At 39.3% G+C, this 26,731-nt stretch overlaps 1 protein-coding gene across 5 annotated transcripts; it reads right to left on the reverse strand.

The window, feature by feature from the left end:
- Positions 1-314: 314 nt before the first annotated feature.
- Positions 315-25,573, reverse strand: LOC113114441 (alanine aminotransferase 2-like). Of its 5 annotated transcripts, none has more exons than XM_026281382.1 (12): positions 25,421-25,573; positions 24,759-24,948; positions 14,169-14,258; positions 9,469-9,577; positions 8,757-8,890; positions 8,202-8,445; positions 7,853-7,932; positions 7,547-7,683; positions 7,260-7,434; positions 4,036-4,191; positions 3,843-3,955; positions 315-945 (listed from the first exon to the last, which is right to left on the reverse strand). In XM_026281382.1, exons 2-12 carry the CDS (start codon positions 24,897-24,899, stop codon positions 855-857), a joined length of 1,470 nt encoding a protein of 489 aa, XP_026137167.1. In that variant the 5' UTR covers positions 24,900-24,948; positions 25,421-25,573; the 3' UTR covers positions 315-854. The 5 variants fall into 5 exon arrangements, with proteins under 5 accessions (XP_026137167.1, XP_026137170.1, XP_026137174.1 ...); XM_026281385.1 differs by having other exon boundaries at positions 25,454-25,571; XM_026281389.1 differs by having other exon boundaries at positions 25,393-25,532.
- Positions 25,574-26,731: the final 1,158 nt, after the last annotated feature.

Consider the following 26,731-nt stretch of genomic DNA (forward strand, 5'->3'; position numbering starts at 1 on the left):
TGTGGAATGTCAATGTAGCAGTAAAAATCAAAGCATGTCTCACAGAGTGCTGACGAGAGACATTAGCTTTTAAAAGTTCTGATATGTAAAGTTCTCAAAGTTCATCTCATCCCATTATGCCTCTTAGCTCATTAACAAAATGACACCATCAAAGAATGAAGCAGTTGGGATTCTCAGTAGTGTGTCTGTGTGTGGGAGAGAGACAGAGGTGTTACAAAACAAGGCTTCAATTCAAAAACATGATCAAGTGTGATTTCTGTGGTGGTGTGTCCTCTAGTGGTGAGGAGTTTGCATAAAAATAAAAGTGTCTACCCTTTAAAACAGCACATGGCACAAAAATTTTAATCTATATTGCATTATATCTGCTATATAATACATCTGTTATTTACATATACAGCAATGTTGTAGAATGCATTGATTCATGAATTCATTTAGAATTACAATGACCACAACGCACTGAAGGGAAAACTTCAAAATCAGGTCAATGCCCATTACTTTCATTTTACTATTCAGGCACCACACCATACATACATTAGACATCACACCACATCAAGAAGATGTTCAGGATGTCATAATTTTGTTAAAATCTTGTGAAATGAGTAATCAAGTCATGTTATGTCTACCCGCTGGATGTTAAAACAGTCATATCAAGTTCAAGTTTTAAAGTATATTAATTCATCTTTAGCACAAGGCATAAAAATATGCAGAGGTAAAGGTGAAGATTATTGTCCATCAAGGCCCAAGTGATTATTTGGCCACATTCTGACCAAACATTAAGATGTGAACAATGCATTTTAGCACTTTTAGTCAGTAAGTTGTAGTAGAAAGGCTGTAATTGGTCGAGCTGAACTGGGTCAAGAATACTGCTGGGTGAATTTCTGATGGAATTCCTTCAGTTTGTTGAGCAAAATCTTGAGCTTGTCTGTTGGAGGAAGGATGGTCATCCTGGTGAAACAAAAAAACACAGAAGAGGAATGGAGAGGATATAAATAGAGAAGTTCTATTTAATGTCAGAATATATATACAATACCTGTCGAAAGTTTGTAAACATTAGGATTTGTTAATGTTTCTTATGCTCACCAAGACTGCATTAAATGTTTTCAGTATATACATAAATGTATAAATTATATATAAAATGCAGTATATACATAAATATATAAATTATAAAGGACAAAATTTACAAGAGAACAGAAATATTTATCATTCTGATTCTGATATTTTGCAAGCGAAAACAAAAGCACTGAAATATTATTTTTCATCTCATTTTGACAGGCTACATTTTTTGCAAATATTGCATATAGCCTCTAAATTCTAATAATTTCTTATATGTTGAGAAGCTTGGACAATTTGCAAAATAATTATTTGCTAATTATATGTTAATACTTTACTATAGTCAGGGGTGAATAATTTAATCAGTTGTTTATTACTCATGCAACAATCCATATTTCTGTTATAATTTTTATGTGGTCTTATGAATGTTACCTTCTGCAACCTACTTATTTTACAGATCTCTGCACTAGTGTTAATTTCTTCTGTTTCTGACAGAGTTGATCATGTTTGACAGATAATATCATAATATTTTTGCATGTCCCTTAATAAGCTATCCTGTAAGCAGATATTGCTATTTAAACAAACAAAAACGGAAAAAATAAATATAGAATAAACCAAAATTACTTCAAATCACTTCTGCAAATATGATAAAGCTACCACTGACCCCAAACTGAATATTCCTACTTTATTAACTTTCTAAAGAGTCAAATTAAGTGAAAAACACAGATTTAATAACGGCTTATAATAGCTGGATTTGGCAACACAGAGCCCACACTCACAACTCTCTGAAGACTTGTTCACTCCAGCAGAGTCTCACAGAGATCATTGTCATACCATGGACGCTAAACATTTTTGCAAACTGTCTTAAGTGAATTATAAATGTCATGCAGACATTCATATGAGTAGTTTAACAGCAAATTAATCATTCAGAGAACAAATTTTATTTCTGAACATGAAAGATTTATGTGATCTCATAGCTGGCTACGGGCCTGATTCCAACAGAGGAGACCTGATTCAAACATCAAACAAACAGATGCAAAGGCTAGATCCATGGAAGCTATTCATTTTTTTATCTTTACATCTTATTTTTAATGTAAGAGCTGGCATGAACTTGAGCGTGTGAGGCGATGTCAGCAATCTGTTCATTGTGCTGCTGGATGTTGTGAACTAGTATTAGTATTCCAAATATTTAAAATGTATTAATTTACCAATGGGCACACTATATTGTACAGCATACATACACATAAAAAAAAAAAAAATAATAATAATAATAATAATAATAAAAACTAGGGGCTGTGTATTGGCAAGAATCTGGCGATACGTATCACGATACATGGGTTGCGATACGATTTGTTGCGATACATTGCAATACTGTAAGCAAGGCGATAGTGGAATCTGCATTTGCAATAATCAGTCCATGTAACATTCAACATTTTTGAACCAATTTTTGTGCAGTATGAGTAAAGGGGAATCAATGAAAGTGCTTGCAGGATCCTTTAGTTAAATGTATAATACATCCATCAATTATCTTCCGCTTATCCGGGGCCGGGTCGCAGGGGCAACAGTCTAAGCAGAGACACCCAGACTCCCCTATCCCTAGCCACTTCCTCCAGCTCTTCCGGGGGAACCCCGAGGCGTTCCCAGGCCAGCCGGGAGACACTTGTATAAAATTGTCAGAATTAAATAAATAAAAAAACTTAAGTCACGGCTCACATCGCATTTTATTGGCCATATTATTTTCCAAAATAATGAAGGCTAAAATGCCTGTAGTCTAAAGCAAAATGTTTCCAAACATTATAAAAACAGTTATTAGTTTCTCTCCAGAACAAATCCTCTAAAGTTTAGGCTATGAAAATGTCAATCCAAAAACAAATTAATAAGGTGAAGCTGATGCCTTTGTTTAGTTAACTTTGGATAAATTTTTTATTTTAATACTGTGCAGTGCACTAAATTAACATTCGAGAGATGGTTCAAGTCAGTGCTCAATAAATGATAAGTTTATAAAAAATTAGTTGTGCATCCACTTATTATTAGTGTGACATTTTAGCATGCAAATCAAGGGGAAAACTCCAAGATATCGGCCCTAAAAATCGGCAGCACATATCGGCCATCGGCTGACCCTGACCTCTAAACATCGGCATCGGCATCGGCTATAGAAAAACCCATATCGGTCGATCTCTACTCACAAGTATCAATATTTTCTTACACCCCTTATAAAAACTACACAGCCCTGAAACGGTAGCCTCTGGTATTGCAGGAATACATGGCTTATTGAAAATGCACATTCATTCTCTGCCACCAAGAGGCGCTTTCGGAACGGGAAAAATATAAGTTTCCCTGGTAAAGGCAGAACACAATGCAGCAATCTTGCAGCACTCATATTTATTATATGAAAACATAGTCTTTTGAGGTTTAATCATCACATTAAGGCATATCACAATTCTGGCCTTTCCATTCCCAAATTTAAAACCACCTGAAATTATAATTAAGATTTTCTTATACAGTTTAAGACTTTTTATGGCTTTAACTTAAATTAAATGTAAGGACCTACTAAAACCCTGTAATAAAGTCAGCATGAAAAGAAAATCCAAACTATCTATTTTCTAAATGCATGTTATGGGTGAAAGTGAAAGTGAAACTGGGTATTATGGGTATTATAGTGACCACTTCATTGTGCTTGTTTCATTTAAAAAAATAAAAATCTCACCCTAAATCTTTTTCTTTTTCTTAATCCATTTCACCCCAAAACAAATACTTTTAAAAAGCATCAAATCTCTTGAGGACACACACACCTGAAGTGATAAGTGCCTTCTCGTTGACCAAAACCACTGCCAGGAACGAGACAGATCCCAGTCTCCTCCAGAAGTTTCATGCAGTAGAACATGTCTGGAGCCTGACCCTTCGCCTGTATTCATACACACAACAAGCCATGAACCAAGTGAACTAGACCAAGCTGAAGACAAAAAACAAGTGACACAAACCGACCTTGGCTGCGTTGATGGCACGTTCAGGTAGAGCGATACAGGGGAAAGAGTACATGGCTCCCTGCACAGGGTTGCAGCTGATGCCTGGCACTGTATTCAGAATCTCCTCAGTCAATTTGGCTTTTTCAGCCAAGGCACTCAGAATGGCTGTCCGTTCCTACACAAGACAGAGGAAGAGGACTGACAAAAGGAAGAAGACTGGGATACTAGCCAATACGGTTAAATGGATTATACATACAGCTAACTGGGAGCGAAACCCAGGTTTTCTTGCAGAAACATGGGAAACAGTGTACAGCAGTTGAAAACTATATCTACGTCTGTCCTATCTACCATCTTTTCTTTCACATTTAAATCACTAAAAATTAAAATTATGTCATCATCTACTCGTCCTCATGTCATTCCAAACCTGAATAATTTCATTTCTTCAGCAGAACACAAAATATTCAGAAAATTGTCTCTGTTTTGAATGTTTTTGGATTTTGGTCTCTGTTATCATTTGTGTGTGTATATATATGGTCAAATGTTTGGAATAATTAAGATCTTTTAACATTTTTTGGAAGAAATCTCTTATGCTCAAAAAAGCAACATTTATTTGCCCAAAAATGCATTAATGATGTGAGATATAATTATAATGTTTTCTACTGTAATGCACTTTATGTATTCCTGTAATGGCAATACATGGAATTATGCATTAAGATTCTAAGGAAACATTTCTTAGAATTATCAATTCTTAAATCTGCTTAAATTTTTTGGGGGAACTGCGATACACTGCCGTTCAAAAGTTTGACCAGTTCCTGTGATTTTGGCGTGTTTAATGAAAAAGTCTCAGGTTACTAATGTAACCATGGTTCCCTGATAGGAAACAAGACACTGCGTCCTCTTAGGGGACACTTTGGGGAACACTTTATAGGGGCCCGTGTCTGAAGCATACTTTGAAAAATGCCAACGTGTTTGGCCGGTGACAGCCTTTGAAGTCAATAACAGGGCGACTATAAATACGTGCCCATAGGACCTGTCACTTATCTTCTTTGTGAAGCTTGCGTCCTGAAGCATGGCAGGGAGCTAGAGGACGCAGTGTCTCGTTCCCTCTCAGGGAACCATGGTTACATTCGTAACCTGAGACGTTCCCTGTCAAGGGAACTTCGAACTGCATCCTCTTAGGGGACACTTTGGGGAACAGTATACCCACGCCGCCATGATGAGGGGAGTGCAGGCCAGAATCATGCCGAACACTAAGTACCAACTCTACCATTTCACCGGGATTCGCCCCTGGGACGGTTCGACGACTGTCCGTGACATTATCCCTTATGGCCAAAGGCCTAAGCTACATACCCAACTTACCTGTAGGGTCTCGGCCCGGGGTAGAGCTGAAGGCTTGGAATCACGAAAGATTCCTTTAAAGGGATACGGCTAAGAAACTAGCATGTCTTTTACCAAGTCTTGCCTGTCACACAGGGGCTACAGTTCTCTAGTAGCAACGCCCTGTTCTAGATAGGTATCAGAGGATACCTGGGTCGAGTGGCGCCCAAGATGAACAGGGCTTTAACCGACTTAAGAAAGGGCACGAAGCCCTCACCATATAGGATTTTAGAAAGAACGCAGAGTACTAGCGTGCGAACTTACCACAGTGTGGATTTCAGAAAGTGTGCTAAGACTTCACGTGCACACTTACCATAGGATGGAATTAGAAATACTGTTCTAAGGAGGGGCTCTCGTGGCACTCTGATAGAGCAGCTCGTAGATGGAATGGCCCAGGAGCAGAGCAATTGGAGGAAGAAATGTACAGATGAAGCTTCGGCCACACCTGTACAATGGCGTCCAGAGGAAAAACCGATCTACCCAAGTCTGGCCAACCTCTCTAACTCTGCTTCATTACCTTGGTGCGAAGGCGCTATTCCCCTATCCTCTTCCCCTGCCTCAACAGGATGTCTGCTCTCACAGTGCATCTCAAAATCAGTATGTAGTACTGGAGCGCTCTGGCGAAAAAAACGAGAATTCAGTCTCATATGAGAGGAGGACTCCGAGCTCAGAGTAGCACTCTTATAGGTGACCCTTTTTCTTTTGGAAAAGGGGAGCGCTGCTAAACTACCATGAGAATTGCCCAAACAGCCCCTCATGTTAAGGGAAGCGATGCTTGAGGCGTATAACAAAGACACACTGGTTGAATGAAGCCCAAGGAACCCAGGGCTAATCATCTTAAGAAAGGGAACGAAGCAGAGCGCGTAACCCCTACCGTACAGGATTTCAGAAAGTGCGCAGAGTTTTGCATGCACACTTACCACTTAACGTGGATTACAGATAGTGCGCAAAGTGTTCACCAGCACAGTGTTCACGTGCACACTGACCACCATGTGGTTTTGAGATAAGTACACAGGCTTAGTGTGTACTGAAAGTTTCCTAAGCATTGCAGAGGCGCCGGCTCGCACCGGAGAGGCCAGCTCCAATTTTCCAAACCTCAAACGAGGGGAGCATCACCTGAGGCAGTACATACAGAAAGACTTCCGTAACTACCACCTCCACCTTCCCATTCGACGTCACTAAACGGCCAGGAGACCCCTCAGGGTGACCTGGCCGGACATCCATGAAATTCCCTGCATTGCTGTGGCAGTTCTAATGATGAGCCAGGCTCCTCGGGAGGGGGTGTGGGATGGACAACCGCAGCGCGCCTGCCTCCCACATGCGGGTCCCACTCTGCGGTGGGTGCCACGCCCCGGGGGGGCGGAGGAAAACTCACAGAGTTTGTTAGTAGAACAGTAAAGGAAACTCATAGAGATTGTTAGTAGAACAGTCAATGAAGACGAAGAAGATAAGTGACGGGTCCTACGGGTGTGTATTTATAGTCGCGCCGGTAATGACGTCGGAGGCTGTCGCCGGCCAACACGTTGGCGTTTTTCAAAGTATGCTTCAGACACGGGTCACGACCAGGTGTTCCCCAAAGTGTCCCCTAAGAGGACGCAGTTCGAAGTTCCCTTGACAGGGAACCTCAAGCATGTGGTCGCTCATCTGAAATACTCCAAAATTCATTAACATCAGATGTTAAGAATAGATTCACGTGTGGATGCACATGTTGTGGAATTTCTCTCATGTGCTCATTAATACAGCAGCTACTAATGAATGAGACCCAGTGTCTTGAAAATAATTTTTCCTATAACCAGAGTCATACACCACCATGTTAGTTTGTCTGCTTGCTGTGGTAAAAAATCTGCAATATGGAAAGATAGGCACCTTGATGAAGGTTTGGTAGGAAGGTTCTCCAGGCTGAGGGGAGTTGACAACCAGATCCATGAGGGCTTGTCCAGGTGCAGGCGGGCACAGACGCACTGAGACCAGCTTGGTAAGCTGAGCCTTCACCTCTGGGTCCATGTTGATGACCTCCATGTATCCTCCTCGAAAACCACATCTGAAAAGTGTGTGTGTTTATTTATGAATGTTAGAAAGAAAGTACATTGAATGGATTGGATGAACGCGCAAGTATTCCTATCTGAAATTAAAAGTGATAAGCGTGTCCTCACTCTCCCATGTAGCACTTCGAGGTGGAGTGGAATGATGCCAGCTCTACTTTGCTTGAATACTCTGGACCCATCTCAAACAGCACTTTCTTGAAGGAGTGAAACTCACAGCCTTCTGCATACACATTATCTTGATACACCTATGAAGGAGACGAGCAGTAAGATAAATATTTAGTGCTTGTAAAGAAAACATGTATGACTATTTAAGGGTGCACTTCTCTGCCTGTAGATGCTGATGCTAGGGGTGCACTTGATGTTAATACAGAGTTTATAGAATTATATAATATGGTGTAAACAGTATCAACTTACTTCATCAGCCATTAGGAAGAGGTTTTCTTTGGCTGCAAATTTGATTACATCCTCAATACATTGTCTGCTTTGTACCTGACCTATTGAAAGAATGTAAAAAAATATTTATAAAATGGAAATAAAACTTATAAATCATTTTAAAAAGATAAGAAAAAAACGGGCAGATGTAATTAAACTTGCACATTAGTTATTAAACAATGTTTTGGTTTATTATAGCATGCAGAACGTTTTGCTCACCAAAGCTGCAAAATTATAGTGAAAATTTTACTGCAATTCAAAACGCAAGCTTTATATTTGAAAATATTTTTGGGTAATTTATTCATATCATACTGTCATTACACCGGCTCACCAGTGGGGTTGCCAGGGTTGATGATGCACAGTACACGGGGGATGCAATGCTCCCTGGCTGCCTGTAGAGAGCGCTGTAGCTCACTAATGTCTAGACTCCAGCACTTCTCCTCATTCAAGTAGTAATTGACCTGAACAGCACCCAGCTCTGCTATAGATGCAGAGTAAAGAGGGTACTGAGGAATAGAAATCATGACCCCTGTCCGTGTACGACCTTCCCCAGCGGTCAACAGCTTCAGTATGGTCTAAAAGACAACAAGAAATAAGATGACCATAAGTTATAAAACTACATTTCTACATTTCCTCGGTTGTTGGGGTCTTATCATGTGGTTTCTAAATGGTTGTTTACATCTAGAAGGCTCAATGTAAGATTATGGGATTTGTTTTTAATGTAAAAAACCTTAAGTCTGATATATTGAATCATGAATTAAAATAAAAGCTCTACTTATATGAAATAAGTATACTGGATGTAGCAGAGCTGAAAACTGGTGGACTGTTTCTGAGTACACAAGTTTACAAGTGTACAGAGAACTGTGTTTGCGTTTGCCTGACGCACCACAATGCCGTCACTGGCTCCTGTCGTGAGGTAGATGTTATCAGGATCGGACGGAATACCACCGTCACGACGCTGTATGTAGTTTGCAACATCGTGTCTCACACAGTCAATGCCCTGACTGGTTGTGTACGCACCTGAGAGAAGGAACAGACCAAAGGGATGTTTCAATATGGAATAGTTTCCTTACAACATATAATATAGCATCAAAACCTCAGAGGACTTTTGGATAGTAACATATTGACTGCACACTGAGTTACATCAATGGTTTCACTAGTGTACAATTACTACACTTGTTTAGTTTATAATTAAGTGTTTTGGTTAAAATGTACTCATAAAAGTATATTTAAGTCCTGTAACTGGTCACCACTTTTTTCTTCTGTGGAACACAAAACGATTATATTTTGAAGAATGTGTCAGCTGTTTTCATAAATATAGAGTCCAAAATAAAACTGGACCCCAGTGGTTCTTTTTGTATGAACAACAAAAACACAAAAAACTGACTTTTTGTGTGTGTGTGTGTGTGTGCGGTGTGTTATGCAGAAGAAATAATGTCAAGGTGAGTAAATTGTGACAATTTTCAGTTTTTCAGCATTTTTAAAATGAAACATTAAATTAAAACTGACCATATTTACTTTCTTAGCACATATATTTCATAGAAGTACCTCTGCATTTGATATTTCACGCAAACTCTCATTATACACACATCACATACCGATGCTGTTTCCTCCACATGATTGCAAAATACGCCTCGCTCGACTTTTGGTATCTTCTGGAAACTTGTTGTCATCAAGTAGTTGTGGATAAGTACACAATGCCATCACCTAGAGAGAAACAAAGTAGCTTATGAGGCTACATAAAACATCTAGAAAAAAAAAATGGTAAAACTACTTACAAATGTAAAACTGTTGACTTTGGTTAATGCATGGAACAGTTGAAAAGCGCAGTGGACCTGAAAATGACTGGAAACGTCTACAGTAGATAATTCATTGACACTATTAGTCAGCAAAAGGAGAGGAGTCAGGTACCCAGGGCTGCTGCTGGCCAAATGGGTGCCCTTAGCAGGACTGTATTATTGTGCCCCCGTTCCTCAAATATGATGATGGAATAAACACCTAACTATAGGGGTAAAAATAGAACTTTAATCAAATAAAAAAGTAAATGAATAAATTGTATTATTTACAAATTACAATTGTAATAACTTTATTATGACTCTATTTTATAGTCTCAAGCATTCAAAAATCATGCAAAAGGGAAATTAAGCAGTTTTACTATGATAAAACCATGGTTTATTTTTGTAAGGGGTTGTGAAATGCACGTTTTTTTGTTGAAGAAATTATAAAGACTGTGTCATCTATAGCAAAAAGGTGGCCAAAAATGAAAGATTATGTGAATATTTAGCCTTTTTTTTATAGCCTAAACAAGGATTTGATTGTCCTGTAAGTATAACAGCAGCACTTACATGGCATTTGGCTCCCTTTGCAGGCATTTGTAATAACATGTACATAAATTGTTGATTTTGTATTTGCCTACATTATGTATTTTAACAGTGCTATTATTAACCAATCAGTCTCATTGTTATTGATGGCTTAGGTCTGTTTTTATATCAACAACAACAACAAAAAATATTACAGTATATTAATACTCCTTTGTAAATTATTACTGTATTTGAAGTAACAAAACCATGGTTCCTCTTCAGGAACTCGAGCTGCGTCGAGCGCTTTGGGGAAATGCCTTTGGCAAGATCAACTCTGAATATCGTGTGCAATCTGTCCAATGGAAGAGCATGACGTCACAGGCGGGGTGACGTAGGTACCAGGAAGCTATAAAGGCACGTGCCACGCAGCTGGCTTCAGCTTCGCGTCTTTCAGCAAGCGCTCTGTGTGTGCATGTCAAAATGTCTGTCTTGTGAGTCTTATTTATTGTTGTCTGTCCCAATAAAGCAAAATAATGCCTAAGAGCAAAGCTAAGACCAGACATATGAAGGGCGAATCCAGATCGCACTATAAATTGTGTGTTCCTCCCTGCCCACGCTACATCACGGGTGGGGATACACATGATTTATGCGTGGTTTGCCTGGGATTGAAGCACGCTGAGTCGGCTCTCAAGGGAGCCGGAGGGTATGGAGACGGGCCAGTCCTTATCTCCTTCCTCATCTGCCAGATCCGGTGCCCAAACCCTGGGTTCAGAAGCACGCTCGTCAGTTTCTTCCCCCCAGGGCGAGGGATTGACACTCCACCTCTCTTCTTCTGATGAGGTGGATGTGGAGACTATTAGTAGGGATTTGCCACCCTTATCGCCCCAGTGTGAGGAGCTGTTGGAGGTGTTTACTCGTGCAGTTGATAAATTAAAAATCGAGTGGCCTGCAGAAAAAAAATCAGAACCACAGAAAAGTAAATTAGATGAGCGGTTTCTGCGGCAGAGGCAGCCACTTCCATCCCAGAGCCTTCCCTTTTTTCCCGATCTCCACAAAGAAATAGCGAGATCATGGAAACACCCTTATTCGACCTGTCTCTTCGGCCCCAACTCTCAATACTACGGCAATGTCGCGGGGCTCGATGAGTGAGGGTACAGAGCGATGCCCCGGGTTGAGCAGATGCTTGCGAGCTATCTGTCACCTGGTTCGGCGTCGTCTCTGAAGGCTCTGGCCTTGCCCACAAAACCGTTAAAAACGACATCTATGTTAATGGGCAAGGGCTATGTGGCAGCAGGTCAGGCGGGGGCGTGCTGTCACATTATGGCCGTCCTCCAAACATATCAAGCTGACCTGCTGAGAGACGTAGATGAGGGAGAGGGGATCAAGTCCGATGATATTGCAGAGCTTAGATGGACCGCTGATCTCTCCCTCCGCGCCACCAAAGAGACCGCTCACACGATTGGGCGTTCTATGGCAGCCTTGGTGGCCGCGGAGAGGCATTTATGAATGACCCTGTCTCAGATAAGAGAGCATGACAGGGTCTGCCTCCTGGACGCCCTGCTTCAAGCCTCGGGCCTGTTCGGTGACACAGTCAATACTGTCCTCGACAGGTTCCAAGGAGGCACGCAAACAGGCGGCGGCATTCCAGAGTTTCCTCCCTCGTCTTATCTGGGTGGGAGATACACACACCACAGACAAGCTCCTCATACCAAGAAGCTCAAAAGCAGAGCGTTGCCACTCATGCTCCCCCTCGTCGGGACCGAGGGTCTAAGCTGAGTCTGAGTCGGGACTTCCAAAGCGAAATCAGATCTTCATACAATTATCGAAGCTCAGAAGTCCTCGACAAAAAGGTCCTGACGCCAGAGGCGCAGTAACCCTGAGGGTAGCCCCTACTGGGGTAGAGCGGTGTCCATCTCATTATACGGTGCCCGTCTCACCCCAGTGCCCTCTGGAGGCCGGTCTGCCAACCCTGCCAGTGTTTCAGGGCGCAGCAGTCTCACGCGAGTGTCACTCCCAGTTATGGCCCGGTGTTGAGAGCTCTTGGTCGCTGTGTAATACTAGTGACAGACGCAGGTGCGGTCATGAGTGGCCACCCTGCCCGCGGTCTGTGGAGTTGTCGCCATCTGACATGGCACATCAATTGTCTAGAAATGTTAGCAGTGTATCGAGCATTGAAATATTTCCTCCCAGACCTGAGAGGCCATCATGTGTTGGTGCGCACCGACAGCACATCAGTGGTCTCTTATATCAATCACCAGGGAGGTCTGCGTTCACACCCCTTATACAAGCTGGTATACCAGATCCTCTTATGGTCCTAGGGGAAACTCCTCTCGTTAAGAGCAGTATATATTCCAGGGAGATTGAATGTGGGAGCAGATGAGCTGTCGAGACAGGGGCCGAGGCCCGGGGAATGGCAGATATTTGGCAAAGCTCAGGTGGACCTCTTCGTGGTTCAAGAGACATCGCAATGTCCCTTCTGGTTCTCTCTAGTTCACCCAGCTCCACTGGCACTATATGCCATGACACAGACCTGGCCGAGGCTTCCTCTGTACGCCTTTCCCCCCATCGCTCTGCTCCCAGGAGTTCTGGTGAGAGTACGCCAGGACGGGGTCCGTCTGTTGCTAGTATGCTTCGCAGATCTGGTCTCTCTCCTCGACGGCTCTCAATGGGAGATTCCAATCAGGACAGATCTACTCTCTCAGGCGCAGGGCAATATAATCCACCCTCGCCCAGAGCTGTGGAAGTTGCGGGTGTGGCCCCTGAGGGGGCTCAGTTCATAGCTTCAGGTCTCTCAACTGAGGTTGTTGAGACCCTCCTCCAATCCAGAGCTCCCTCTAAGAGGAAACTGTACGCCCTGAGGTGGAAACTCTTCACCTCATGGTGCAGAGACCGCCAGCTTGACCCTGTTAATTACGTCTCTAAAGAGAGTTGGAGACCTTCAGGCCCTCTCGGTGGCCCCTAACTACGTAGACTTTGCCCCTGGTATAGCCAAAGCATTCTTATACCCTCGAGCGGGTTATATTCCCAAATTTCCCTCTGTTACACCACAGCCTATAGTATTGCAGGCCTTCTACCATCCTCCCTTTCGGTAGCCAGACCAGGAGAAGCTAAATTGTATGTGTCCAGTGTGAGCATAGTCTGGCAGCGTTGGCACATCGTCATGTCATCCCGCCTGTGACGTCACGCTCTTCCATTGGACAGATTGCGATATTCAGAGTTGATCTTGCCAAAGGCGTTTCCCCAAAGCGCTCGACGCAGCATCTCGTTCCTTCGAGGAACTAGGGTTACATTCGTAACCTAGAGACGTTTATTTGCAATTACCATGGCTACAAGAACGATGATTTGTGCTGTTATTGTTAAAACCATGGGTAATTTTTTTGTAAGGGAACCCAAAAAAAAAAAAAAAAAACTTTCACAGGAATGTGGCTGAAAGTGATAAACGGGCCTAGTTTTTACCTAAATGATTTATAATTTATTTTTATATATATTAAAAATTTATACGGTGTGCATTGTAGCTGACACCTAAATGAACACATTACAATTGTTTTATGACTGCAAGTCTTTCTCCTCAAATGCTATTGAGCTTCAAATCTGCGTTTGAGCCCATGTGAAAAGTAGCATAATTTACATATTTGCAGTTTATTTTCATAAATATCAAACATTCAATTCCATTATGCATTATAGCTGACACCTAGATGAACAATTACAGTTTTATTTATGACTGTAAGTTATTCTCCTCAAATGCTTCTGACATTAGAAAAGTTTATACCTATATCGCATGTAACTTTTTTTTTTTTTTTTTTTTTTTTTTTTTTTTACTTTCTTTAGTTTTCTTTTCTCTGTGCCGGATTGCTGATGACCTTTACCCGGGCATATATGTCCATCCATCAATTATGAACATTCAGCTGCAAACATGATGGGAGAATGGCGAATGGGAGGTGTCCTACACAGACTGAGTACTCTGCATATAGGGAGTTGCGGTACTGTAGGTACTGTACCTGTCGAAAAAAGGTGATTGGCTGTTGCCCCATAGCATGAGCATCTCCGATGTTTGCTTTAATGACCTCTTCAAAAGGTTTCTTGACCCCCTGTAATAGAATAAAAAAAAAACATAAATTCAAGTCATTCCATACAAAAAAAACTTGGACAAAACTCATGCACCTCAGTGTAAGAAGACAGGTGACAAATGAAAGCAGTGTGTTATAAAACTGGCTCAAAAACCAAACATGTTTGAAATCCTCCAAAAAAAAAAGGTCTATATATATATATAAATAAATAAATTCTAAAATCAAAGTCTGTGTTCATCACACGCTAAATGATTTTCTGTTAAACCTTCCAATTGCAGCTGTCCAAAATCTGCAGACTATGGCTATGACTTTTTGCCATGCAAAGTTGAGGAAATGCCAAGTCATTGCTAAGCAGTTGCGAATGTGTTTGCTGTGGTTGCCAGGGTATTCAGGGAGGTTGGTAAGTGGATGGTAAAGTGTTCTGGGTGGCCAAGTCAAAAGTGCTCACCAACAAGTCTCAATAGGTGTGTTTAACTTAATGCGGCACTGAAGAGACTGACTGGCATCTGACTTGAAGTAGTGCATGCCGGGTAGAGAATAGGCTGTTGACAACAATGACGTGTTTCATGCTTATTCTGACACCTCAAGTCCCACTAATGCCACATTATGCATTTTCAGGCACAGGCAAAGTTGACTACACCTTATGATATGGCCCGGGTGTGAACTGAAATGTTGGAACATTAATACTCATGGTGAAGGCTCTACCTGATTGGTTGGTGAACATTAAAGTGGATTTTTTTAATAAAACAATTTTTAGGCATAGGGACTGTGCTTTCTTCTACCATCCAACATTTCAGACATTTGCAACTCAAGCTTCATCTTCAATGTGATTCTAAGGAAAAAAAAAAAATTTCACCATGCAGGAAAATCCTTAAATCTGATTGCTTAGAAAAGTAACAGCAGATCATTCCTCAACTGTGCAAGATGAGTTTTGTGATTTTCATTTGACCTCTGAATTCGTCTGATTAGCAGAGGGCTAAAATGTTGTTTACATGTCGTATCTGGCGTACAAACAAGCAGCAAGGGTCAGTTGTACTGCTGATGGCAGGGGTTCACCCAGTCCCCTTCTGTGTCCCATTCTTTCTGTTTACTGATTTCAAAAGCACTTTAACAGACTGTGCAGCTGAAGCCTCACAAACAACATCCTTGTCACTCTCGCTGCATGCTGATTGCAACACACAGGCACCTTGTTTTTCCAAAAATGTTGTTCTCTCCGGAGTGGAACACACCATTCGGACAGAAAAAGAAAATAAAACTTGTTTTTCTGTGATCCGAGGATTTTTCCGCTTAACAAATTACCTGCTTAAGAAAATGATAGAAGAAATCAGTGAAAGCCTATTCAAACACTGAATGTGTGGGATAAAGACATTGCATTTGTGAAGTCTAGTTGTAACAAATGTGTAAATGTGTGAATTTCTCACTGAGAGAATATCACACACCTTATAAACTATATAGGCTGTTCTACAAATGATAGAAATAATGTTTGTTTTATAAAAATCGTTATAGTCAGTGTTGCAACTTGTAAAATGGTCAAAAACCTTCTTGTAAAAATGTGTCATGAATGTGAACTCTTGCAGCTAGAGCAGGTCCTTACATGATCAGCAAGAAGGTGTTCCTGGATTCCAATCTTATACCACGCTATACAATTAGAGTCAGACTTCTAGGTGTCATGCGGGAAATTGCCAGAGCGAGAGTTGGATGCAAATACAGTATTTTAATAATATAATAACAAAAGTACTAATGAAACCAGAAATGTACAAATGAAATTACACATATTCATAAAAATTTGCCACAAATTTGCAACATAGTAACAAACACATAATTGTAGCAAAATGCCGTGAGAGTATATTGGGGAAACGGGAACAGAAAAAAGAAACTCTCCACACAAAGAAACTCAACCATAACACTTGAATTTAAAAAGTGCAATAGGTTCAAGCAATCAACCTGTCATAAAAGAATATATTTCCAATGCCAGATTGTAGCTGATATTACGTGTAAATATTAGTTGTAAAAAAAAAAAAAAAAAAAATACTATATAAGATATAGAAGAAGATATTTTGAGAAATGGTCACCAAAACGGTTTGATTACCAGCTTTCCTAAAAAATAATTTTATTCTGTATTCCTCAGTAGAAAGAGAGTCATACAGGTTTTGAACGATATGATACAACTTTTCATTTTTCATTTTTAAAACTCACGTTTTAAACTATTTAATATGTCCTAATAACCGTTTGAAACTCCCTGAACATGTTTACTCTGCTGGCTAACACATTTATACATGGTTTGTAAATTTCTTTTATTTCTCATTTGTCCTTTGAATTTGAGTTGGTTGCAGGAAATCTTTTAGTATTTGACAAAATCTTGTCAATATCAAAAATCTAATGTTTTCTATCACAGTACCCGGTTGTTCTGACAGTGTAGTTTATTCTTCACACTGTTCTACACTTAACGTCCTGTTTTCTTCAAGGTGTTACTGAAATGAACTGAAATGAACTTTGTCTATTCAGCTATAATTAAGCATTTCTGGAGTGAATGTCTAAAATGACACTCAACCTATGTGTATAATTTGGAACATAAGCTGTGTAATTAAAGTAGAACAGCAATGAAAACTATGAAAGCAATGAAAGACTGTCACTGCTTGTTTAATTTAAATCACACCTGATAGGCATCTTCTAAACAAAAGCAATGTAGTACATGCCAATATTTTTGTTATTTCACAATAGGCATTCTTGCAAAAAAGTTCAGCATGCTATATGTGTGTTATACAATATAGACTTAGTGCTGAAATTGTACTTGCACTTGATTATGGCTCTTTCATTCTCTCACATGTCATCCTCTCCCTCAGGCTCCAGCTGTCTTGAATTCAACGAACAACAGCGGTGTTCCCAGTAGTTGGTATGGGTGGGATTGGATTGCAAGCTGCACATCTGTGTCTCATTATGGCGAGACTGAGTCTCTGTCCAACAGAACCAGCTGCATCTACCAGAAACTCCTACCTCCCCAAAGAAGACGGAAAGCATTATTTCCCATCTCTTTAGCTATTGGCCACAAAGGGAAGATGGTTGTAAATGGCAGCCAATCAGATGTAGCTGTGTGTCTACCGCCCATGAAGAAATGATCCTTTTTGAGCAGAAGGTAAATGGTTTGTGTTTGAAAGAGGTATTCATACTTGTAAAAGTGAGTCACGCAGACTTCCGCAGTATGAAGCATGAGGGACAGCAGGTCAGATTTCACGAAGCATTTCTGTAGTTATTTCAGCTGGCTTTGCCCTACGTTATCACATAACTGCCATTCGTTTAGTCAACATATGACTGATGATCTGCATTTTTATAGCAGCATATCCATTAAAGATATAGTGCAGCATATAAAGTGCAGGGTAAAAAAAATAACATGGTAACTATAATTGGTGCAAAAGGTGTTAAACAAACTGCAAGATTAAAAGGCTATTTTAAATTAAATGTAAACAGTGTGCTGACTTTACACTTTTTTACATTTTTGGTTGCGCACCTGTTTTTGTTATTTTTTGTTGTACACCACATCACTCCAGAGAAATTTTACTCTATTTTTCGCCTTATTTTTTTCTTATAATAATAATTATGTAATACATTCTGGGTGTGACTTTTTACTGTTGTGTTTTTAAGGAAGTCGCCAGTTTCAGTTCCAGCTCCAGCAAAAACCAGCAGTGGATATTATATTTGAAAGGCTCTACTATTGATGTTGATTATTGATTACCATACAGATGGACACAAAGCTAAGAGTCCTTGGCCTAGACTAAGAGCAACAAAACTTTAATTCTGATATATTCTGTATGAGCTATGAAAAAAAAAATCTGGAACAATTTATGAATGGCCATTTTATGAATAAATGCTAATTGTTTACAGTAAGGTGTCCACTGAATGTTAATAAGCATATGCATACTGTGCACTCTGCATTTCAATGATACACTCACTCTCCTGTTCCTGTGCCCCTAACTCCTTTAAGAAACCTCATCTTTGGACTTAGAAAATACCACCGCTGGGCATCGAAGTGTACTTTCCTGCAGAGTTAGCTCAAACAGATCAGACTATAATTGTCTATTGTAGTCCTGAAGACTTTGGTTAGATTTTTTTCAGGTGCATTTGATTAGGGTTGCAGCTAAACTCTGCAGGACAGAGGACTATAAAGGCCAGAGTTGCTCACCTCTGATGTATGTTCATATACTTTGTAACTACATGGATACTATGGAGTATACTCGCTTTTGCAGTGTTGTAATCTTTTACATACCAATAAAACTTTGCTGAAAGACGAAGACAAACAAAAAGCCAAAGAAATGCAAAGTGAAAGAGACTGCATCAAATAGTCTTTAAGAGGTTAAGAAAAATAGGAGTGAGACGAGGTAAGTAAATGAGAGAAAGCAAGCAGGAAGTCAAAAATAGATTTGCACAGTATTAGGTGAAGGCCACCTTTGTCATGCATGTCTTTGCCAGAAACCTTAAACCAATGGACCTGCAGGTGCCAAAAACTAAAACCCAGTGCATATTCTTTGCTAGATCAAGAAATCCCCCAACAGATTGTGCTGAAAAATCTTGGTTTCATTATTATAACATGTGATTCCTGGAAAACAGTTTTTATGACAGCAATGAGAGTAGGATGTGATTGAACTCTTTCACAATTTAATTACGAAGGAATTTAATAGAGTGTGTTGACTCATTGTTCTTGCAGAACTTGTTCCTGCAGTGTCTAACCATGTGTGTGTGGATTTGTCACTGTGACTGCTGGTACCTTGCATCTAAGCAAAAGCCTTTTTGTATGTGGCTCGGGCAAATTTATTGTGATTTGAAATTATTGTGTGACATTTGTAATTTGTATAAAAACTAGATTAAATCATTGTCACACAATACTGAAATGGTTTATTTCATGCATTGTTTAGATTATCATGGGTTTAAAAATGATTATTATTAGTAGTAATTCATATTTTTATACTGCATTTTCATTTCTTATGAAAACAAAAATAACCCCAGTTATTTATTCAACACAGTGGCTAAATTAACAAAAAATAAAGCATCAACAAGTGTTGACATTTCCCAACATCACAGCAGCAATTATGAACTTTAAACAAAATACATTGCGTCAAAGCACTGAACAACATTCATTTCGAAAACAGTGTCTCAATAATGCAAAATGATAGTTAAAGGCAGTTCATCATTGAATTCAGTTAAGTCATCTCTGTTCAGTTAAATAGTGTCTGTGCATTTATTTGCAATCAAGTCAATGATATCGCTGTAGATGAAGTGAACTACTTTATGAACTACTTTACTTCTAAAATAGATACTATTACGGATACAATTTTAACCATTCAGCCGTCAGCTACAGTTTCACATCAGACTATAGTGCAATATAGACCCCCGAGGAACAGTTCCACTCTTTCTCTACAATAGGAGAGGAAGAATTGTATAAACTTGTTAAATCATCTAAATCAACAACATGTATGTTAGACCCTACTCCATCTAAGCTCCTAAAAGAGCTGCTTCCAGAAGTCATAGATCCTCTTCTGACTATTTTTAATTCCTCATTGTCAATCAATCAAACTTTATTTTTATAGCCTTTTACAGCAGCCACAAGGTGTCCAAAGTGCTTCACATCAGATAAAATAGCACATAATTCAAAACACAATATTCGAATAAAAGTAAAGGAAAGGAAAACAGAATTATGAAACATAAAACAATAAGCTATATATAAATACTTAAAATCATCAATGGACACAGGAAAAATGTTACAGTGTTACACCGCTACTGCGTATCAAATGCCAATTTAAACAAATACGTTTTAAGTTTGTCTTTAAAAAGTACAACGTCTGTTTCAGTGCGCATGTCAGGGGGGAGCTTGTTCCAAAGCTTAGGGCCAGCAACAGCAAATGCCCTATCACCCCACTATTTATCCTTTGACTTTGGGACCTGTAAAGTGCGTTGATCAAAAGACCACAACCGCTGATTTTGTCCACCCAGAGTTAAAAGCTCAGACAGGTACTCAGGTGCTAGCCCTTTCAGAGCTTTAAAACAAACAATAAAATCAATCCTAAAACGCACAGGAAGCCAGTGGAGAGTAGCTAGAACCGGTGTAATGTGTGCTCTTCTAGGTGTACTTGTTAAAAAGCAAGCAGCAGCAGACGGGAAGTTGCAGACGGGAAAGAGATGTTTGACTTAGACCGAAATAAAGAGCATTGCAATAATCAAGCCTTGAACTAATAAAGGCATGTAAAGCTCTTTCCAAATCGTGCATTGTAAGAAAAGGCTTAACTTTACTCAACAGACAAAGTTGGAAGAAGCTCATTTTTACCACATTGCTAATCTGTGTATCAAATTTCATGCCGCAATCGAAAGTCACGCCCAAATTCCTGACAGTTTGTTTGGCACATGGAGTCAAAGCTCCCAAACTTAAATTTATATTTACTGACATGCATCTTGTATTGAAGACAATGCATTCAGTTTTATCTTCGTTTAAAGTAAGGAAATTGTGAGAAAGCCACAGCTTAATTTGATTAATGCAATTTTGCAAGCTGTTTAATGCGACACTGTCATTTGATTTTAAAGGCAGGTAAATCTGCAGATCATCTGCATAACAATGAAATGAGAGATTATGCTTGTTTATTATAGCCCCTAGTAGCAACATATATAAAGAAAACAGGGTGGGGCCCAGAATTGAACCTTGGGGCACTCCACAATAGAGGGGAGCAGACGATGATGAACAATCTCCCATTGTAACAGCGAAACTCCTATTTGTTAAATATGACCTGAACCATTTAAGTGCGGAGCTCTGAATGCCTACACAGTGCTCAAGAGGTGCAAAAAGAATTTAATGGTCCACTGTATCAAATGCTGCCATTAAATCCAGGAGCACTAATAAAGTAGGATCCCCTGAATTAACAGATAATGCTATATAATTTTGAACACTTAACAGTGCCGATTCGGTGCTATGACATGATATAAAACCAGATTGAAACTTCTCAAACACAGAATGATGTTTTAGAAAAGCTTGTAACAGATTAAAAACAAGCTTTTCTAACACCTTCGAAATGAAATACAGATGTGAGACTGGTCTAAAATTCGACAAAAAATTAGGATCAAGATTTGTTTTTTTTAAGCAGGGGTCTGACCACGGCATGTTTAAATGCTTCCGGGAATGTGCCAAAATTTTTAAAACGTGAGTAATCTAGGCCAAAGAATGTAAAAACGACAAAGAGATAGGTTTAAATTCCCCAAAGACAGCTAAGTAAAAAGGATCAGCAGGTACAAACTCACTAAGAACAACACTGGCATTTTTTCCTAACTGAAACTACTTTATCAATAAAGTAACATAAAATCTTCTCACACATACTGGTTGAAGCCTCTGTCAAAGCTAACATACGTGGATTTAAAACAGAGCTTATAGTGTTAAATAAGACCTTAGGTACATGACAGCTGTTAACTATGACAGATGAGAGATAATCCATCTTTGCCACCTTTACTGATACTCTTCAAGATTATCCATTAATATTCCCAGAGAAACTTGCAATTTGTCCTTCTTTCACTTCCTTTCAGCTTGTCTGCAATGTTGCCTTCTGGCTCTTGTGTTGTCATTTAACCAGGGGTCCGGTTTAGGTTTAGTATAGACTTAAACAAGGTAAGGGGAAAATGTGTATAGAATTTCTACAGTTTTTGAATAGAAAGCAGAGAGAATGTTGTCTGAGGACAATGGAAGAACCATACCATTCTTGGCATAAAAATGAGAGCCCATGAACTTCGAAGCAATCTCTCCAGCTGAAGAGGGTGTGAAACAGCGACGCTTAGAAAGTGAGTACAAGTTTAGGAGGTTGTGGAACAGTGATCTCAAATTTAATGGGAAAGTGATCTGAAAAACCTGATTCTAATATTTCTGTGACTGAAACTAAAAGTTAAATAATAAGATCCAAGGTATGGCCTAGATTATGTGTTGGCTTGTTTACACATTGGTTAAGGCCAAAAGAGTTTAACATATTTTTTTAAATAATTAGCAAAAGCCTTTAAGGGAAAACAGACATGAATATTGAAGCCCCACAGATCAGGAGCTTATCAAATTTTGGAATGACATCATCCAAAAACTCAGAAAACTCACAGATAAAATCTTTGTTGGGCTCAGTAAAAGCACCATTTTCCCCTGGTTTCAGCCAGGTCTCAGTCAGCATAAAAAAGTCAAGATTATTCGTCATAAAAAAGTCATTTAGGATAAAAGTCTTATTTGTGACTGATCTTGTATTGACCAATGCCATACGAAACAAAACACGGCCATTAGGATATGTCATTAGGATATGTCCCCAAAAACTTCAAACTGGCTGTTATTAAGCCTCTCATCAAAAAACCACAACTTGACCCCAAAGAACTAGTTAATTATAGACCGATCTTGAACCTCCCTTTTCTGTCAAAGATACTAAAAAAGATAGTATCCTCACAATTATATTCCTTCTTAGAGAAAAATGGTATCTGTGAGGATTTTGAGTCAGGATTTAGACAGTATCATAGTACTGAGACTGCTCTCCTTAGAGTTACAAATGACCTGCTCTTATCATCTGATCGTGGTTGTATCTCTCTATTAGTGCTATTGGATCTTAATGCTGCGTTCGACAATATTGACCACAACATTCTTTTGCATAGACTAGAACACATTGTTGGCATTAATGGAAGTGCATTAGCATGGTTTAAATCGTACTTATATGACCGCCATCAATTCGTAGCAGTGAATGAAGAGGTATGATATCGATCACAAGTGCAATATGGAGTACCTCAAGGCTCAGTACTAGGGCCATTACTCTTCACGCTTTACCTGTTACCCTTGGGAGATATCATCAGGAAACATGGTGTTAGCTTTCACTGTTATGCTGATGATACTCAGCTCTATATTTCTTTGTGGCCCGGCGAAACACACCAATTTGAAAAACTAATGGAATGCATAGTCGATATAAAAACTGGATGACGAGTAATTTCTTACTGCAAAATTCTGAAAAAACAGAGGTGTTAATTATAGGACCAAAAAAACTCTTGCATGTAATAACCTAGAACACTGTCTTAGACTTGATGGCCGCTCTGTCAATTCTTCATCATCAGTTTAGAACCTAGGTGTGCTATTTGTTAGCAATCTTTCCTTAGAAAGCCACATTTCTAGCATTTGTAAAACTGCATTTTTCCATCTAAAAATATATCAAAATTACGTCCTATGCTCTCAATGTCAAATGCAGAAATATTAATCCATGCATTTATGACCTCAAGGTTAGATTATTGTAACAGTTAATCCAAAATGCAGCAGCAAGAGTTCTTACTAGAACCAGGAAGTATGACCATATTAGCCCCGGTTCTGTCAACACTGCACTGGCTCCCTATCAAACATTGTATAGATTTTTAAGATTGTGAAAAAAATAAACTTCTGGGAAATAAAAGTTTATATGTAAAGCTGAAATTATTAGATCATGTTTTTGTAAATAGAGCATGTGATTTAAGAGTGATAAATATGATTTAAAAACAAAATATCTAACACAAAATGTTCTGGTGCGAATGTGTGTTAAATTCTAGATCTGGAAGGAATAATCCAGAATCATCTGTTGTTTTGCAACTGTGTGGCAACAGATGTTTGACATCTAATATAATTTCCATGTGTGTTAGTTCTTGGAAGGTGTTGTAGTTTACTTAGATACAGCCACCAATTTAAAGAGTGAAGTAAAGACTTGACAAACAGAGATGCTCTTTGTTCCTATGACAATCAGTGCTGACTCTAGACTGTGATCTTTTATCAAAGGGCATGACCTCAGAGTTCACTACTACTCCCAGCACCACTCATATGGCCAGCAGAAAAGATGATTGTTATGAGATTTCTGTAGCCAAACTAATTATGAATGAGTAACAAAGAGTGGACTTATTCACTAATGACCGATGGCAGTCTGCTTCACAAACACTGACCTAATAAATGTTCCAAAAAAAGGAGGAAAAAGATTGACGGAGAGACATACTTTTTGTTGTTGGATTATCTAATCAAAGCTTTTGAATTGCAACCCACTTTTAAAAGTGTCTTTGAGGTGAGCCTCAAGCACAACAGTAAAGATGTTTACTAGAAGAATGAAATTGCATTTTTTCCAGTAAGAAGTGTAGAAACAGCCAGTTTATGATCAAAGGGGTTAAGTGAACATGCACATGAAAACTTTTGTCAAGTAACCTAAAATGTGCTTTAGTAAAATAGTTATATTCAAAAACAGTATTTAATACTAGCCTGACAAGACTGCTACCCCAAAAGTAATCTGTAATTCAAATCACACACACACACACACACACAAAAAAAGAAAAAAAAAGAAGCTATTTTCACTTCAGAGCGAAGGTTAAGATGATGTCACATATAAACACATTATTATTATAATTCCAGATATGCTTTCTTCCAGACTGTGCGCAAGAGAATTACAGGATGCTTGCAGAATTTACAGCCTGCTTAAACTTTTGCGTAATGTAATGCACCTTTGTTTGCGAGGATGTAAGCAATGCTGCTTATACCTCTTTCAGCTCCTTCTCAATCTGCACCGCACGCTGAACGATTGGACCGCGGACCGCGTAGTCAACTTTCTTCACGTTGGGGTTCATGGTGTCAACGGTAAGCACTTTCCCCAGACGGGGTAACGCTCCGTTTTCGGACATCTTCTCGTGTAGATGTTCTCTTTGGGCCGCCGGGAATGCAGAAAGATTCCTATGAGGAGAAGAAAGGGAAAGCAGCGGAGAAAAGTTCAAGACCCTGTCTGGAACCTTGGGGTACACCGCCGTGTAAGCCTCACATCTCCCCCATTTCAAAACGCTCACGGTTCTGTTAGATAACATTTTTATAAACAGATACAAGCGAAGCAGGTTTCTGATGCAGAGCTTAAATTTGGGTTCTTAAACTTTGGTTGTTTGGTTGCACGTTTGCTTACGCGCGTAATAAACCCTAGACATATCTACTCAAGAAGACCTTTGGACTGTGTATAAGATAGCCTAGTGCAAGATTTCATAAGAAGCACAAGCAACTGCTGACCCCCACTAAATCCCCACGCCTTTTTTTATCTACTGGGCTCACAAACAGTACATACAGAGTTTCTCTAGTTACTTTTCCATGACTGCCAACCCCTTCTTAAATGGGGAGTTTTATAGCCCGTACCTCGTCCCGATAATAGGCAATTACGCACCAGAAGTGTAGAAAGGGAAGACTCCTCGTTTACCGAGATTAGAGACAGCAACGATCGACCCGTGTCAGGCGTGTGAAGCGTCTAATGCGGATCCAAACTTTGACCGGTTAAAACTTCCCTTCACATTGAACCTCCTCCCATTGATCCAATAACTGTGAATAAAGCGCGCCAGCTCCTCCCATGTTGACTGAGGCTCTGTATGTCTTGCAGTACAGATGAACAAACAGTGCGATCACATTACAGGGTAATGTGTTTTTTGAAATAACTTCGGCAAAAGGCCTATTGGCAAACTTCAGGAAATATAGAGCAACTTGAGAAAATGGCAGACTTGACAATAATTTATCTAATTGTTATCAGAGACTGTGATGTTCCAGACAGCATGCTCTTCTTTATTCAACCACGTTGGTCTTATTGGAACATGTGAGAGGAGGCTGGTTGGTTGTTAAAGAGGAGATATTACAGGATATATTGTTAAAACGTTCTTCACAAGGGGAAAAAAATAAGAAAAATAAATGTTTTTTTTTTTATTATTATTAATATTTTTTTTAAGAACTGTTCACAGAATAATTATTTAGGTAGCCCAGAATGGTTCTTCTATGCCACTGCAGCGAGAACCCACCTTTGGAACCTTTATTTTTAAAAGCAGGCTAAACAATTGAATTCATCTGGGGTACTTTTAGGCAAAATCTTTAAACAAGAACTTTAACTGAGTGGTAAGTATTTTTATGATTATTAATGTAATCTAAGGCTTAAATCACTTATATCAAGGCCATTTGTCATATGTTTGTTGTTGTTGTTTAGTTTATAACAAACTGAAACAGATATGTTGTGGAAGCTGTTTTATTTTTCATTTAAAGGGATAGTTCACCCAAAAATGATACTTCTGTCATCATTTACTCACCCTCGTGTCGTTCCAAACCCTATGAGTTTCTTTCTTATGAAGATATTTCTCAAATTAAGATATTTTGAAGAAATTTAAAAAATCGAACAGTTGTTGGTCCCCATTGACTTCAATAGTAGGAAAATGGAAGTCAATAGTAGCCACCAACTGTGTGATTAGCAGCATTCTTCAAAATATCTTCTTTTATGTTCAACATGAGAAAGCAACTTATACAGGTTCGGAACGACACGAGGGTAAGTAAATGATGACAGAAGTTTCATTTTTGGGTGAACTATCCCTTTAAGTCTGAATGGAATAAGTCTATATTTACTGGAATAAAAATTGTAACTACCATCCATAATTTAGACATTAAGATTCAAGTTTGTACATAGTCGTGTATGCTGAATCAGTACATTTATTCAAGCAGCAGA

The sequence above is a fragment of the Carassius auratus genome, chromosome 2 (genome assembly GCF_003368295.1).
Source record: "Carassius auratus strain Wakin chromosome 2, ASM336829v1, whole genome shotgun sequence".
NCBI classification, from domain to species: Eukaryota; Metazoa; Chordata; class Actinopteri; order Cypriniformes; family Cyprinidae; genus Carassius; species Carassius auratus.

Coding starts and splice junctions, on each gene's coding strand:
- LOC113114441 (XM_026281377.1), bottom strand. CDS start 25,076: ATGTTATCTAACAGAACCGTGAGCGTTTTGAAATGGGGGAGATGTGAG. Junction 7,435..7,546: donor TCGAAGTGCTACATGGGAGA/GTGAGGACACGC, acceptor CACACTTTTCAG/ATGTGGTTTTCGAGGAGGAT. Junction 4,192..7,259: donor CCTACCAAACCTTCATCAAG/GTGCCTATCTTT, acceptor TGTCTTGTGTAG/GAACGGACAGCCATTCTGAG.